Here is a 17,330-nt window from a genome sequence, read left to right on the forward strand (position 1 = left end):
CCTATCAAGACAATAAACAGTGTATGGACCAGCAAGCCAGGAAAAAAAAAAGCTGAAAAATAAATGTGTGCGCACTGTGGCACCGCTGGCCGCGCTGACACGCTTTAGTGTCTAGTTAACATGGTTTAGAGTTGCTATTGGAAGATCCTGCTTTCGATAGCCTCTCCAGCAGCTCTTGCAAATCCAATTAGCCTCTGAGAAGTCATGATAGGCAATGCATCACAGGGACGGATCCCAATCTAATTTGGGTAGAATATAGCCGTGTTTGGTGTGGAGGTCCCCTCAGGTCCCCTGCAGGGCAAGACGATGGTCCAAAACCCTCCAATGGGCCAAAGCACACCGCAAGTCACTTCACCCCACGCAGCTTGCTCAAATTACAGCCATGAATTACATACAGCCTTCAGCTGTGCTGTCGCAAAACGAGGCTGCCATTTTGTTTGAGGGTGTGTGTCTGTGTGACAAAATGATTGGAGTTTTATTGGCCGATAAGGTGATCTGGACAGAGAGATTCGCTTTCATTTCAGCCATCTTTGTTTAAATCATGTAATAACATTCTGAGAAATGCCACATTTGTTTGGCGGTGCAGAGTGTGGCAACGCCATGGCAGACATTCATACAGCAAACACCCTGTGCTCATTCTGATAAGAAGCTATAGATCTGCATTATATTGCTTTAAACAATGTATGGTGTGTTTTAACAGCTAAGTCACCTCAATGAATCAACAAAAACATTGTTTTTTTTAAATGTGCAGGAAAAAAATGTCTGATTGAGCGCATTTACATGAACAACTTTACACTGATTATGCATAATAAGCCAACAATGTTTACAGTCATGTAAATGCCTTAAACGGCTTCCTTTTTTGGGTTAAGGACATAAACGGTTTTAGCATAAACCGATCGGCAAACAAAGAATTTTGCCCAATACCTCGATTTCCTGTTGCATGTCGACTCCTTTACCGGCATTCTTACTGGCTTAACCAATGTGCGCAAATGTTGTGTGTATGCCTGTTTACGTTTTGACGTGTTTTCTTTTGCATTGTCAAATTTTCTGAGTAAGGTCATTTTTGGTAGTTATCAGCGTATTGGTGTGCAAGTAAACACACTCTATGACAAAAGAATAATAATCTGTTTTACCCTATTCTAGACAATGAAAAACAGATTTAGAGTCCTTCAGGGTTTGCAACATAAAATTTTATGTTAGACAGGATTGGTTACACCAGTTATAATTTAGTTTGTTTTCCACCCTAATGTCCAATTTGTACAATGGAAGAAGCCGAATGGACTAAAGCAGCCTAGACAAAAGAAGCTTGCATTTATACACTTCAGTACATTTCCTAAGAAAATAAATAAAAAATTAACATCACGTCCAAACCAAACAAACACACGCTCTTTGACTAGCCAAGGTCCCCATCCAACCTGACAGAGCTTGAGAGGATCTGCAGAGAAGTATGGCAGAAAATCCCAAAAATACTTGAGTCTATAATATCTGCCAAATGTGCTTCAACTAAGTACTAAGTTAAGGGTCTGAATACTTATGTCAATATGATATTTAAGTTTTTTCTTTTTAATACATTTGCAAAGTTTGATTTGATTCCCTAAAGAGTTAAACTTTCCCTCTGTCCACACACCTGTGGAAGGCCTTTTAGATTGTAGGCAATTGTTCTTTTTATAACTCTCCTCTGTCCTGAGTACTCTCAAGTGGTGCAGCTGTGCTTGGGTGAAGTGGATTATAGTACCTCACTGACCCAAGCCTTCACACCTCATCATTAAACCTAACCCAGGCTAATCGGAGGGATGGGATACTTATAGCTGCAGAGAGCTGCACTTTGTGTTTCTGGATTCCCCGTTGAGAGAACAGGTCCTCTGTGCCATAAGAGCAGAGAAAAGGAGAAAGTAATAACTCCTAACAGCCATACTTTATTCTCCTTTTCTATCTCTCCCACTGGCTTTTATCTCTGTCTCTCTTTTATTTTAAAGCAATACCAAACCCTTTCTATCTCGCTCTTTTTCTCATTCTTCTCCCACATTCATTGTGACCTCACATAGAAGCATCACTCTTTAGTTTTTGCCACTATTTAATTTATTTTTTTTAAACAAACGTGTGTCTGCATGGGCATTTTTTCAACTCACAAATCGAATAATGTGGCGCATTATCCTTAATGAGCTTAGCTTGAAGGCTGTAATATAGAGACATTTGTGGAGCGGCCAGCCCCGTGCCAAATGACCAATCACTTGTCATTACAGCTGTCCCCTCACTCATACATCTTCTGTGTCTACAAAAGAGAAGGCGATAAGGTGCTAATGCGCCCCAACGACTTATTAATGAGTGGTGATGGAAATATAATATCGAGGCAAGTGATGGTGGGGAGGGTTCTACTGTGGACCTTACATGGAAATTTAAGAGGGGTTTTGTTGGGGGTGACCCTAATTAGATTACCACGTTTAGTCTGAAATGATCTTGCCTACAGCATATTTTGTCTTCTCTGTTTTTATGAGCTGAGCTGAACAGGCCGAGCAGGTATGCTGAGACATGAATGGTTATGGGATATTGTAGTGTGAGGACAAAGCTAGATTGTAATTGTCTTTAAAATTTGTCTTTTTTTGTCACTCAAAAATGTAAATTTGTCATTTACTCACCCTAATATTATTCCAAACCCCAATTACTTTCTTCCGTGGAAAGAAATTAAATTAGACTTCTATAAAAACATACCCTAACTTCTCAATACTAAAATTCATACCCAATCCATCCGAAACCACCCAAACTAAGCAAAAACGGGTCATTAAAAAAATAGTCATGGTTTTGTTGTCCAAGATAGCATATGACGGTTCATGCTTACATATCAATGCCTTTTCAGCATTTAGCAACTTGGTTCGCCCTGATGATTGGCACTATGCACTGTTAACTATGCCACTATGATGAAGTTTGCCAATATGATGAAGTTTACCAATCATAATGAAGTCATTTAAATATGGTAGACATCAGGGTAGAGTAGTAAAACAAAAAGGTTTAATTGTAAGGGTCAGAGAAGTGGAGGAAAATGGTCAGGTAAAATTAAATTACTGTTTTGGAGCAAGAAACCTTGACTAACATTTTACTTAGACTTCAGGGAAAGAAATAAAATGCTACAAAAGTGTAAAATATGAACCCCTTTAAAAGTCAGAAAACAGCCAGACAGCATCTGTTGCGAGCTCACCTTTTTAGTGAGCGAGTCGTCGGAGTCCGGCGGCATACGTGTGGACACGTGGAACATCACCTCTACAGTAGAGGTGGCGAAATAGGGCATGGTCAAACCCGTGCTCTTGTTCCGCTGCAGGCCACCCATGAAACCACAGTGACTTGCTAAGTTCACCTAAAATAAAAGAACAAGTTTTTTACTCAAATGTATTGTAGCACCATGTTGCAAAACTCTCAAGTTTAGCTTAAGGAGACAGATATAAATTATGACAGGTATACTGGATTGATGTTATGCTCTGAATACTTTTACACATGCCAAGAAAGACATACAAGTGATGAGCAATTAAATTTTACCTCCCAGCCCAGGCCTGACACCAAGTCTTCATACGCTTGACTCCCAGCAGTATTGGACAGAATGGAGTGCTTGTCCTCTTGCCCCTCTGCTACGTAAAACACGGCAATCTTGTGTGTTTCACGACTGGACATCAGTAAAAAATTTACATTTAGAAATCAATGAAGAGAGCATTTATATTGGCAGACAACATAAAGTGCTAAATGCTCAAATTAAGATGGTATAGATAACATTGTATGAAAGGTTTGAGCATCACACCATTGTCTTGAATCTAGATTCTTCAGCTCTCTCAGTAGTTTTTCATTCTTCTTCAGCAGGTGGAAACTGTTCCTGGAGATAGGATATATAAATATTAGAGCATATGCAAGGGAATATTCTGAAGTTAACTGATCTTAGATCACCCAGACTTTGATAAATTGCTTTGACACAAAGAGGCCAACAGCAATGGCTATAAAAATGACCCAACCATCCTCTATGTAAGGAAACAGATGCAACATACTATACTGACTTGTTACTTTGAGAAAAAAAGAAAAGGATACAAACAAGTAACAGACAAAAACACACAAGCAAAAGAATGAGTGCACAAATGAGAAAGAAAGAACAAACAAACAAACAAACAAACAGGCGAACAAGAAGAATAAATCCATGATAAAAAAGAAAGAACAAACAAACAAGAGAAATAACAACTGTTTAAACAAGATAGAAACAAATTAACAAATAAAAAAAAGAGGAACAAGCAAAAGAAAAAGGCAAGCAAAAGAAAGAAAACTAAAGCAAATCAAAACCAATTAATCAAAAGGACAAACAACCTAAAAAAAGAAAACATATTTTAAAAAAAAAAGCAAAAGAAATAAAGAACATACAATAATGTCAAAGAAAGTAAAAACAAGTGAAAGGACAGACAGACAGAAAATACATTGACAGACAGACAGAGACTTCTGCATGCACTATGGACTGTGTGTCAGATCTTTCCCTTTCATTAAGAGCCTGTTTCCTTAATTATCAACCTCCTTGTTTTTCTCACAGACTCTGAGAATACTGGAGCCCATGTACAAACACACATACAAAAATAAACAATAGATTATCCTTAGCGGAAAAGCATCTCACAAGGATTAATAACGTAAAACAAAACAGCAAATGACTCACAATGCCATGAAAAGAAAAATTCATGAGATACTGCAACGTCTTTTTGTGTAAAGCTTTTATTAGTTCAGACACTCTCTCTATCTTTTCCCTCCGTCCAAGTGGACCTGTGATTCATGTGGAAAAGCCACACGATACTCTCTAAAAGGACTTTTTGTTTTGTTCTCCTTTCTTTGAGCAGTAGTCTCTTTATTAGCTTGTTGCAATGTAATGGTCTTCATTTTCTCCATTGTAAGTGAGCCATTTCAGGAGGCAAACATGCGGATGGCATAAAAGGCCGGCATTAGGCGTGCGCTCACACACACAATGGCCTGGCGAATTGCAATGCCTTAGTCTCTGACCACGAATAAATGATACATGAATGCCTGGAGAGCGGCAGCAGGACAATTCCTCATTAAACAGCCCCTATGCATTTTCTCTCTCAGCTCTCCAACTCATAATAACCCTGCAGCCACATTCGAAAGGTAGCAGCCTTTTATTTTCACCCGGCATATTAGGGAAGAATGAAAAGTACCGCGGCTGCTTAGCAGATAACAGACCCCTCAAGAATTAATCCCCCCATAAAAGCTGCGTGCACACACACACACACACACACACACACACACACACACACACACACACACGCACACACACAAGTGGGCACACAAGTGGGCACACACACACAGTAGGAGCTGTTAAAGAAAGGGATTTTTGCTCTCGACTCCATGAGGGAATGGTGCAGAAACAATTTTCTGTCATTAATCTCATAACACAGGAACATGTATATCATGAAAATTAATGCCATTACATTCATGGTGGAAAAATAACCCCAATTTTCCAATTATACATCATCTGGAAATATTTAACCATTGCCTGTAGTATACCACAAAATGGAATAGGATTGGACCCTCACATAGAAATGCAATGAGGGAGACTGTTGTGCATGGGGAGGGGGGGTTTGGTGGGATGTAACGGTGCAGCAGTGTAGAGTCTATTGACGAATAAGCTAATCAGAAAGATGTTGATGGTTTTAAGCAGATTACTGCAGCTCTGCACAATCAGACAGAGGTGCGGACAAACAGGATGTTTACATGCATTATCGGACTTCAACAACAGCAACACCCAGCTTCATGCAAACAAACTAAAACTCACAATGTAGCAAAACAATGTGGTGATTTTCTGGGGGCAAAGATATTGTGTGATGGTTTGATGGAGTGTTGAACACATTTAATTTGGTGAAAGAGTGAAGGTGATGGCTAGCCAATTAAATGCAAATGTAGACAATTTAATCATTTTTAATGCAACACAACCGGGAGTTTTTTTTTAATGAATTGCACAATGAAAAAAAATTATGAAAAAAGCACGGCACTGTTCATAGAGTAGATAAAAACGATTAAGTAAAAATGGCATTTTTTGCTTACAAGAAAACCTGATTTATTAATTAATATGCATTATTTTGTGCATCATTTAACAATCCACAATAATTTATTATTTGTTTTTATTTATAATTTCATTAGAACTGTGTAAAAAACTTTGAGTATGGTTTAGAACTACATAGACTTTCCTGACACCCACCGAGTTCTGTGTACTTCCTTTATTTATTTTTGTTAAATTTCATTTTGAACTTTATTTTTCCTGGCAAACCAACTTGTGCACACACAAGCTCCCAAGTGCTGGCTTTTTAAAATCTCTATGAGAATGTTGATGCATAATATAACTCCTCTTGCAATTCCTCTTGCATGTTTTCAGCAGTCAACTATGAGCTCAGTAAAACATTGTATGATTGGATGTATATAAAGCATTTTGATTTTTGGCTAAGCCAGACACGGCTGCCGCATTATTTTTGTATCTTTCGCGACCCCTTCCTAAAGAGCTGTGCACTGCTAGCAAACCCGCCTGCGATTGCCGCTTTCCACGTGCCTTTCAATGAAAATTAACTAGACACTTATACTTACCACGACCCATGTGTAACGGCCTTCAGTTACAGGAGGAAAACCGAAGTATACTTTGGCCTTAAGTCTGGGTCAACTTTTTGTAACTAGCCATCTTCTCAAGGATCGTCCCTCGAGGTACCATACCAAGCCACTAAACCACAGTGGTTGCCAACCCTGTTCCTGGAGGCCCCCCAACAATACACATTTTGGATATCTCCCTAATCAAACACACCTGATTCAACTCATCAGCTCATTAGTGGAGACTCCAAGACCTGAATTGGGTGTGAGAAAAGGTAGATATACAAAATATGCAGTGTTTGAGGGCCTCCTGGAACAGGGTTGGGAACCACTGCACTAGGCTCTACCCCCTGAAAAAAAGTCTGTCATAACCAGTGCGATTGTGGGGAAACTCCATGGGATATCAAATCCAATGCCTTAACCTTTCGCCTAATGTGAAAGCAGGTGTTTGCACTTGACAGTGTCTATATCAACGTTTCTTATATTAAATCTTACCTCTTTTCCCATGAGTTCATGCCCAGTATGTTGAGGAGAAGTTTGCAGTAGTAGAAGGCCGATTGAGGTCTCTGCGGGCTTGGCTCTTGCTGCACTACCGCCCTCATGTTCAGGTCATTCCCCCAATGCACTGTGAAGTCCTGCTCTTCAGCACACTGTTTCAGGATGGCATTAATGACATCAGTCTCCTGCTTCTCAGACACACAGGTTGGTGGTGGAGCTGGGATGTTGAGCGGTGCACCGGTACGCTGCAGGCACTCCGGGCTGGAGTTTCCCAGGTACTGCAGCATCTCATCCAGAGCATCCTCCCCATCCTGCAGGGAGTCCCAGCTTGGGATGACCTCTCGGCACCGTTGCTTGGCCTGTGGGGCCATCTTTGGTTCTCCATCCTCATCCTCGAAATCTCCCTCTTCCTTGTGCTCTTTCACATCCTCTTCATGCTCTTCCAGGCTCTCCTCATTCTCCTGAAATGCTCCATCCTCTGAATCCTCTTGACTACCTTGGTCTAGGCTGTCCACATCTCGGCCATGTTCTCTGCCATCCCCTGAGGTATTTAATGAAGTATAAAGGTGTAAAGGTTGACTTGGAGTAATGCAATGGGGTGGACCATACAGTACAGCTGAGTCCCAAGAGTGTTTGCCGGAAATGTCCCGCACAATAACTCTTATGCAGGCACTGGTGGTGGTGAGGCCAACTGACATGCCGCCTCCAGGCAGGCCATCCTCCGCCCTTATCTGTAGATAGGACAGCAGTGTGGTGCCATTAAGCACGAAGAACTGTAAGTTGGGCGCATCAAACAGTTCAGGGGTGAGGTCTGCACTTTCGCTGTATGGGTTATCCTGGTTTTCGCACACCTGACTGGTCAGAGTGGCCGGACCACCACTCATCGGATAGTGACCTAAGTGGTTGACCAGGTGGGATATGACTGTGCGTGCTGCAATTGAGATCAGGCCTTGCTGAATACGGCTCCTCACTACAAACAGACAGAAAAGTAAAGATATGTAAGAATGGGTATAAGTGGAAATGGAATCTGCAACATAAATCCATCCCACAGAATTCCACGAAGACAGAATAAAGAGCGAGGAGACTGACTACTCACAAACAGATATACGGGTTCAATTGTAACACTAAATCTGCCAGCTGTAGGAATGGAAGACCTTCAATTAAAAGACCAATCGTCATTTTGTCAGTTTTATAGTTTGCTTACTCAAGAATTTGCATGCACATTAACTGGACCTACCTAAACAAATAACACTTTATATTATTTGATAATTACTTGTATTAATTGATCAGATTGTATAGTTGATTTGAATTATTAATTAAGTACAAATTTCTGTCTTTTCCCAACACAAGACAGAAACTGTAATTGTACACCTATTACCTACATTGAAAATACCAAGATGCCCACCAAGTGAATGGACTTGTCTTAAAGAGACAGTTCACCCAAAAATGTAAATTCTGTTATCATTTACTCACCTTCATGTGTTTCTAAACCTTGGAACACATGCACAAAAAATAGAAGTCACCATTCACATTCATAGTATGGAGAAAAAAAAAGCAACATTAACAAAATGAAAAAAATGTCTCCTCTTGTGCTCCACAGAAGAAAGTAATGAAGATTTGAAACAATACGAGGAAAAGTTTATGATGACCAAATATTCATTTTTGGGTGAACCATCCCTTTAAAGGGACTTTGGTATGAGGGTGAGAAAGTAAAAGGAGACTGCTGCAATGATGAAAAGATGCTAGAAACATTTTTCAGATCTATGAGTGTTAAACTCCAGCAGAGCTGGGATGAGAGAAGGTGCGGACGGCTGGTGTGAATACGGGGACATTAGGGTGTGATGAAGAATGCAGGATACACTGGGAGAGGTGCAGATGCCTCAATACTGATAAGAAGCTCCCAATCAAGACACTCCCTTTCTTGCACTGCCAGAACTTAAACAGTAACCATGCAGAGAGCAGCCCAATACCAGCACACATGACGTGTCAGAGGCCTACTCCCCCCAATCAACACACCATACCAATCACATTCAGCAAAACTCTCCGGTGCCTAAATGAGCCAAAACATTCTTAGACCTGAGCTCTCGGGGGGGTAGAGAGATGAGGATGGTGGGATTTTACTCTGATGAAGAGAAATATGGACCACCTCATCTGCTGAGTGCCCTCGATCTAGCGAGAATCCAGCGCTAGGAGTAATTTCAAGAGTAATGGAGGTAGGAAAGTGGTGGACACATGTCTCACTCAGGGATGTAATGATTAGGTATTTTCAACTGATGGAGCGAGACATAGCACCAGCAGCACAGGAAACCAGCCCCCTGCTGTCAACCTCAAAGCCCCCCTACTTCCAACACTGAAACCTGCATGATGGAGCAAACTGATTCAGTGATAAAGATATTTAGTTTGTTCATTCACTCATTCTCGCTCTTTCAGTATGTTCTAGTAGAGTTCTTCTGCTTTAATTCCAAAGGTGGAAGAAACAGGGATGGGAGGTGGTTAACATGGTGTTCTAAAAAGGGGTCCTAACCTGGTGCAAATCCAAATTTTTGTCCTAACCAGCTGCGACACCGACAATTGATGAGCAAAACTACATTTTGTGACATTTACTGTACTAGGCTTCGGTTTCTGTGAAAAAGATATTAACAGATATTAACCATAAAAAGAATGCCAGCTAGAAAAGCATAATGGAAGTCATGAAAATATAAGATACCTATTCATAGTTTTACACTTTGGCAGAGTTGTGCCCATTTAGGACATGTGTAACCAGGCACGACGTGATAAAGCGACAAGGAATAAATCCAATTCCATGTTAATCTGAGTATTTGTCCTAAAAAGCCACAATGCAATAAACATTGACAAGAAAATACATTTTGTTAGTCACTTGTTGGTCATGCTGTGTAGCTTCACCCAGAATGAAATTACATGGGTCCAAAATGCTCATCAATATTGCTTCATATTAAACATCTTGTCATGATTCACCTGGCTAGGACATAGTGTAAAAGAACCTGATTAAATATTGAAATTTCAGATGCAAAACCAGGCATGTGCTCAGCAAAGGACAAAAGTAGTAGTAGTAGTATGTTTTATTTAATGCCATGTCAGCGATCAAAGCTATTTTCATGGCAAGAATTCAATTACAAAAAACAAATATCATATAAATACAATAAAAACAAAACAAATATAAATAGCAAGTCATATTATACAATATTTTTTTAAGATTGCAAAGGACAAAAAAGCAGGAAAATGAACCATGCAAAGACTGCGACACAGCAAACAACAATTTTATTGAATTCATTTTTGACAAAGACAGCCATTGATCAGCACAAATTCACCCAGTCCTGACAGTGCAGAAGTTGGACATTAATAAGACTCTCCTTGATGGTCCTGTGGCATAGTGCTGAATGGCTGACACACGCTAGTGGACGCAGCACTGACAGAAACTGTGATGCATTATGAAGAATGTTTTAAAAAGCAGCATTTTGCAGTTTGGTAATCATGCAAGGCATTATCTGGATTTTATCTTAATTCGATTCATAATGCTGCCTTGATAGACATCATGCTGCGGTCTCAGAGGTCACATTCAGCAGGTTTCAAAGCATTTTGGATGGTTTAACCCTTATCATGAAAATGCTGCTTTCACAACTATCACGTCTGTAAAGTTTTTTCCCATTAATGTGAAAACGACAATTAATAAAATGTAAACAGCACATGTGCTTATGAGTGCCAACACTTCTGCATTACATGGCAATAATTCTTTTTGGATTATGCATTTCAAGAGTTTTTAAAGAGTGTGGTCTCCCAAAAAATGATGTCTATCACTTTAAACAGGAAAAAACTTGTCTAGACAGAAGATTCTCTGATTGCAGGGGTTTATGATTATGCATACAAATGGTTCAATTTACTGGCAATGAGTAATTTATATGTGAAGTTAAATTTCAAGTTTCACTGCAAATGTCACATCCATAATACTGGAATTGCACATTGAAAATCTATATATTTGCCTTTTATTTTTTTGGTCCGCAACTTTGGCAGTGATACAAACCTGCTTTATATCCAACCATTTATATGCTTTTATTTCTCTTGAATAATTAAAATAAACCTGAATTATCTGAATAAAGTCCTAACGATAAAAATCAGAAGCATCCACCTTGTGTGTTCTCAACTCTCACATGCATGATGCATAATCAGCAGTGGTGCCTTCCAAGGGAAAGCTGAATGGTGCATTTTTTGCTGTCAAGTGCTTATCGACAATGCACAGGACAGGGCATTCTCTATAAAATATTAACCTCAGATGAGATATTAATGCTCATTTTACGGATATACACAATTCGTGCATCACATTTTTAGTTTGGAAAAACCTGAATTCAGGATTAACCCGGAAAAATCACATCCCTGATAAACACATCATAGATAAAAAGAAAGGGAAAAACAAGTAGAAGAGACAAGCAGAAGATATATGCTCACCTTCAGTGACAGGCTGCAGTTTGGAGGAGCGTTCACAGTCTGGTGAGTGAAGGGGCTCTGGCTCCTTAAGGTTCTCCAGTAGTAGAAAGGGGTCATATTCTGGGCTGCTCAAATCTGACAGGTGAATGGGGAAGTAGTTGGGATTACTGAAGCTCTGAGCACCATACACGCAGCCATGGAGGACCTGATAGATGGACAGAGGGGTTTGAAAAATGGAGAAATGTCACAACATTAACTTTCCATGTAAAGCCAATTCCAAGTAGCATCTTTGAAAGAGGGTTCTTTCTGATTGTCTAACACTAAATAATGCAATACTTTTAGTTGTTTTGACATTTCATATTACATAATCAGTACAATTCTTTGCCCTGACTTCTCTGTAATATGGCCTACTTTATAGATGCAGCTGAGAACAGATTTGTCGGTTTTCTCTTTGTCAGAGACTCCTTGAACCGGCTGCAGGAGAGTTTTTGGAGGCAGAGCCATCACCCAGTCTAGCAAACATAGCAGCAGAGATACAACCAGCTAGAGAGACAGGAAGGGAGAGAGTGAGCATTTTATATATAAACAGCATGGGTGCTTAAACATTCTGGTTAATAATTATGTGATTAGCCAGCCAATTTAGTGGCCAATTTAAAGCAACAGTTCAGCCAAAAAGAAAACTTCAGTCATTACCTACTCACCCTCATGTCACCCCAAACCAGTAAGTTTTTTTTCTTTGAAGAAAAAAAGGAGAAATTTAGAAGAATGTCCAAGTCCCTCCTTTTGAGGAATGATTCTCAGTGAATGATGACAAATTCTCAACTCTTTTTGTTCCATGAGAGAGAGAAAAAATCATTCAGGTCTTGAAAGACAAGAAGGAGAGTAGATGATGACAGAATGGACTTTTTTGGGTGAACTGTCCCTTTAATAAACAGAGCTGGTAATATCATGCAGCTGTCAAGCTTTCATTTCACATTTGTATCCAGTTGTGAGTGTTTTTATTTTGATTTGTCGAGGTGCACTTGTTTATGTGTAAAGACGTACCCTCTTGTCCAGCTCGTGAGGGGAGGACTCTGTGGCTGGAAGAAGATAAGTGATGGTTGCAATAAGGACCTAAAAAAAACAGGAATGTAATGTTCCTTAATTTAAAAGTGAACTGTGCATTTTCTGCACCAAATGGAATGAACAGAGAAGATGGAGGGAATATTTGAACTATGTTTGAAAACATATTTTTCATAAATGTTAGCAATTCTGTTTGGTGCCGCCAGTTGCGTACACTGGAGAAAAAAATCGGGAGTGGGGTTTACTTAAAAAACATAGGAAACAATTTTCACATGGAAATAGCTAGTAAAATTGAACAGACCATCTTTTCAAGTTAAAGGCTCCACACAATTATTGGTGGCTTTAATTAGAAATTCTCAAGTAAATTTTACTTTGTAATACTCTATTTCATGCAAATTTAACTCGCTCTTTGTTTTTACATTTTACTCAAGTGATGTGGCACTGAATTAAGGCATACTTTTAATAGTGTTATAATATTGCTTTTTTAACATTGTCATGTACCAGATGACACACGGAACCTTCCACAGGGTAGCTTAATGCATGCTATGTAGTCTATTTGACTACACCAGCTTAAAAAAATGAAGTAAAGTTTACTCATTTAATTTACCTGTGAAATTTACTCAAATTAGCATATAAATATGACAAGGTTTTCTACTTTAGGATTGGTACATGATTACGCATTTTAAAGATAACAAACAATCATAAATAATATTTACTTAAAAGCAAGAGCATTCATTTTATAAATTTTTGAATTGAGTACAAATGTACTTAATATTTTCAAGTTCAAGCTTAAACTAACTTATTCAGTACTTAATATTTTCTGCTGTATTTACTTAACCACAAAAGCACCTTTTTTAAGTCTAGTAATTACATCCTTAACCTTTAACATTCAAAGACATGATTGACTAAAAATTCAACCAATAAGGCTTGTGACTGACTTTACCTCCACTATTTTCTTTGGAGTGTTAGGTGGAAACTTCTGCAGATCATCCACGTTGTTTATGAGCAGGTGCAGGATATCCGAGGCCACCAGGGCTACAGTTTTATTAGAAAACTGGAAAAGAATGTAATAACAGTTAAAATCAGACCTGTCAGCAACATTAATGTGCTCAGACATTTGTGGAGCAAATCAGCAAATTGTGTTGTGGGCCTCATCTGAGCTGATTAAGACGAGGGATGGAGGCTTTGCCTAATTCAGCATCATAGAACAAATCTAATGTTCAGAGAAAGATAGAGACCCTCATGTCTATCCATCAAGAATCTAAGCCTAAAGAATCGACTTGATCACAGTCTGACTCCTTACCACAGTTGACTCTGGATTACTCACTGGGGGCCTTAAGACAAATCATTTTAAAGGCTGATTTTCAATCACGTTTTTTTAATTTAATCTGCTCAATGAGGATTTTAAGACATTATAAACATTACAGCATAATTTTCTTTAAAGCAGCTTTGAAATGATGTGTGTTATAAAAAGCGCAATACAAATAAAATGATTTGACTTGGATCGGTGGAGAGTTTGTGTATGTGAGTGTGTTTGTTGGCCCTAGCCTTGATTTCAGAAAGAAATGTAATAATTCCTTGAAGTCTCTGAAGCATGCATTCTTCAGTGGATTAGCCCTCTGTCTGTGAGGAGCAGAGAAGCCAAACATGTTGACGGTCCAGATTTAGGAAGGCTGGTTGGGGTGGGTGCCGGGAGTATGGAATAATCTTCTGGATGAACAGAACAAACTTGTGCCAGTGCATTGAGCCCAGGCATCAGGAATGGCTTCAGAAGAGTCAGGCCATGAGCAATGCCATCATTTCTCTGCTATGAGCAATTTCATTGCCAGTGAAGGCTATTTTACAACACAGCTACTGCTATTCCTTTTTTAATCAATGTTTAAAAGCAACATATAGATATTTATTTTGTTGTATAACCAAGCATCCATTACCTTGAGAGTGACACAGATGACATTAAGGGCTTCTTTGATCTGTGGGTGTTGAGTGCCATTAACAAGCTCTTCACAGAGCCAGATCCCCAGACTACAGAGAGCCACACACCTGAAACAGAGAAAAAGTGATAACCTTTGTGAGTCACTATTATGGACTCTTGGATCCTGTCAAGAGGCTTAAAGTCTAAACAGCTGAAAAGTCAGATATCTAAAGTATGTGCACACAATTTAAAAATATACTGTATATTATTTATTATACAGCTCTCTGAAAAAGTTGGTTCTGACTGGCTAACGGTGGCAATCTGTGGTCACATATTTTAATAAACGAAATATAAACAGACCATATCTTCAGGAAAATCATTTTGTACATTGTGTGCTAGTTTCATGTTCCTTGTATCACTCGCATAAAAAAATTGTTTCACACACATAATACACTCACCTAAAGGATTATTAGGAACACCATACTAATACTGTGTTTGACCCCCTTTCGCCTTCAGAACTGCCTTAATTCTACGTGGCATTGATTCAACAAGGTGCTGAAAGCATTCTTTAGAAATGTTGGCCCATATTGATAGGATAGCATCTTGCAGTTGATGGAGATTTGTGGGATGCACATCCAGGACACGAAGCTCCCGTTCCACCACATCCCAAAGATGCTCTATTGGGTTGAGATCTGGTGACTGTGGGGGCCATTTTAGTACACTGAACTCATTGTCATGTTCAAGAAACCAATTTGAAATGATTCGAGCTTTGTGACATGGTGCATTATCCTGCTGGAAGTAGCCATCAGAGGATGGATACATGGTGGCCATAAAGGGATGGACATGGTCAGAAACAATGCTCAGGTAGGACGTGGCATTTAAACGATGCCCAATTGGCACTAAGGGGCCTAAAGTGTGCCAAGAAAACATCCCCCACACCATTACACCACCACCACCAGCCTGCACAGTAGTAACAAGGCATGATGGATCCATGTTCTCATTCTGTTTACGCCAAATTCTGACTCTACCATCTGAATGTCTCAACAGAAATCGAGACTCATCAGACCAGGCAACATTTTTCCAGTCTTCAACTGTCCAATTTTGGTGAGCTCTTGCAAATTGTAGCCTCTTTTTTCCTATTTGTAGTGGAGATGAGTGGTACCCGGTGGGGTCTTCTGCTGTTGTAGCTCATCCGCCTCAAGGTTGTGCGTGTTGTGGCTTCACAAATGCTTTGCTGCATACCTCGGTTGTAACGAGTGGTTATTTCAAGCAAAGTTGCTCTTCTATCAGCTTGAATCAGTCGGCCCATTCTCCTCTGACCTCTAGCATCAACAAGGCATTTTCGCCCACAAGACTGCCGCATACTGGATGTTTTTCCCTTTTCACACCATTCTTTGTAAACCCTAGAAATGGTTGTGCGTGAAAATCCCAGTAACTGAACAGATTGTGAAATACTCAGACCGGCCCGTCTGGCACCAACAACCATGTTGCTTAAAATGCTCAAAATTGCTTAAATCACCTTTCTTTCCCATTCTGACATTCAGTTTGGAGTTCAGGAGATTGTCTTGACTAGGACCACACCCCTAAATGCATTGAAGCAACTGCCATGTGATTGGTTGATTAGATAATTGCATTAATGAGAAATTGAACAGGTGTTCCTAATAATCCTTTAGGTGAGTGTATGTATACAGTATATACAGTACATTCGGAAATTATTCACAGGGCTTCACTTTTTCTACAACCAATTTATTAAATTCGTTATTTTCCTCAAAATTCTACAACCAATATCCCATAATGACAACATGAAAGAAGTTTGTTGAAAAAAAAAAAACGGAAAACAAAATCACACGTACATAAGTATTCACTGCCTTTGCTCAATACTTTGTTGTAGCACCTTTGGCACCAATTACAGCCCTTTGGCAGCCCAATATTTTGTTATATTGGTAGCCCAATATTTGTTGCTTTTGGTTTTGCTAGCTGAAGTTTTCAGGTGGTCTTTTACCACACCCTCCACAATTTTAGCACGTTTTAGCTAAATGTGAGTACTTGTCAGATGGTCCCTTACACACCGTAGGCACAATTTCCAACAATTATTACGGTTAAATTAATTATCTTGATCAATTATTTGATGTTGCCATCGGACCAGCTTATATACAGGACAAATCATGTCCTGTATTGATTCGGTACGGGATGCATCATTTCATCTTTAAAAACGAGATGATCCCGTATTTTACGGGATGGGTGGCAACCCATACAGTTTTTTCACAATTCCTGACAATTAAATGATTTGTAGAAAAACATTCCCTCTCTTCAGGCTGGTTAGGATCACTACTTTATTTTAAGAATGTGAAATTTCAGAATAATAGTAGAGAGAATTATTTATTTCAGCTTTTATTTCTTTCATCACATTCCCAGTGGGTCAGAAGTTTAGATACACTTTGTTAGAATTTGGTAGCATTGCCTTTAAATTGTTTAACTTGAGTCAAATATTTTGGGTAGCCTTCCACAAGCTTCTCATAATAAGTTGCTGGAATTTTGGCTAGACAGTTTGTAGGCCTCCTTGCTTGCACATGCTTTTTCAGTTCTGCTCACAAATTTTCTATTGGATTGAGGTCAGGGCTTTGTGATTGCCACTACAATACCTTGACTTTGTTGTCCTTAAGCCATTTTGTCGCAACAAGTATGCTTGGGGGTCATTGTCCATTTGGAAGACTCATTTGCGACCAAGCTTTAACTTCCTGGCTGATATCTTGAGATGTTGTTTCAATATAATCCACATAATTTTCCTTACTCATGATGCCATCTATTTTGTTAAGTG

General features: G+C 39.3%; 1 protein-coding gene across 5 annotated transcripts in view; it reads right to left on the bottom strand.

Annotated features, from left to right (window-relative positions):
* Positions 1-17,330, bottom strand: part of ralgapa1 (Ral GTPase activating protein catalytic subunit alpha 1) — a 101,330-nt gene that overhangs the window by 35,689 nt on the left and 48,311 nt on the right. For all 5 annotated transcript variants that reach the window (XM_052145179.1, XM_052145181.1, XM_052145178.1 and 2 more), the window contains exons 28-36: positions 14,532-14,640; positions 13,544-13,654; positions 12,583-12,651; positions 11,950-12,081; positions 11,560-11,743; positions 7,096-8,068; positions 3,785-3,856; positions 3,529-3,652; positions 3,194-3,349 (exon numbers count right to left, since the gene is read on the bottom strand). In XM_052145179.1, coding sequence (XP_052001139.1) covers positions 3,194-3,349; positions 3,529-3,652; positions 3,785-3,856; positions 7,096-8,068; positions 11,560-11,743; positions 11,950-12,081; positions 12,583-12,651; positions 13,544-13,654; positions 14,532-14,640 — 1,930 coding nt within the window. The remainder of the gene's footprint in view (positions 1-3,193; positions 3,350-3,528; positions 3,653-3,784; positions 3,857-7,095; positions 8,069-11,559; positions 11,744-11,949; positions 12,082-12,582; positions 12,652-13,543; positions 13,655-14,531; positions 14,641-17,330) is intronic.

Source organism: Xyrauchen texanus, chromosome 16 (genome assembly GCF_025860055.1).
Source record: "Xyrauchen texanus isolate HMW12.3.18 chromosome 16, RBS_HiC_50CHRs, whole genome shotgun sequence".
Classification (NCBI taxonomy): Eukaryota; Metazoa; Chordata; class Actinopteri; order Cypriniformes; family Catostomidae; genus Xyrauchen; species Xyrauchen texanus.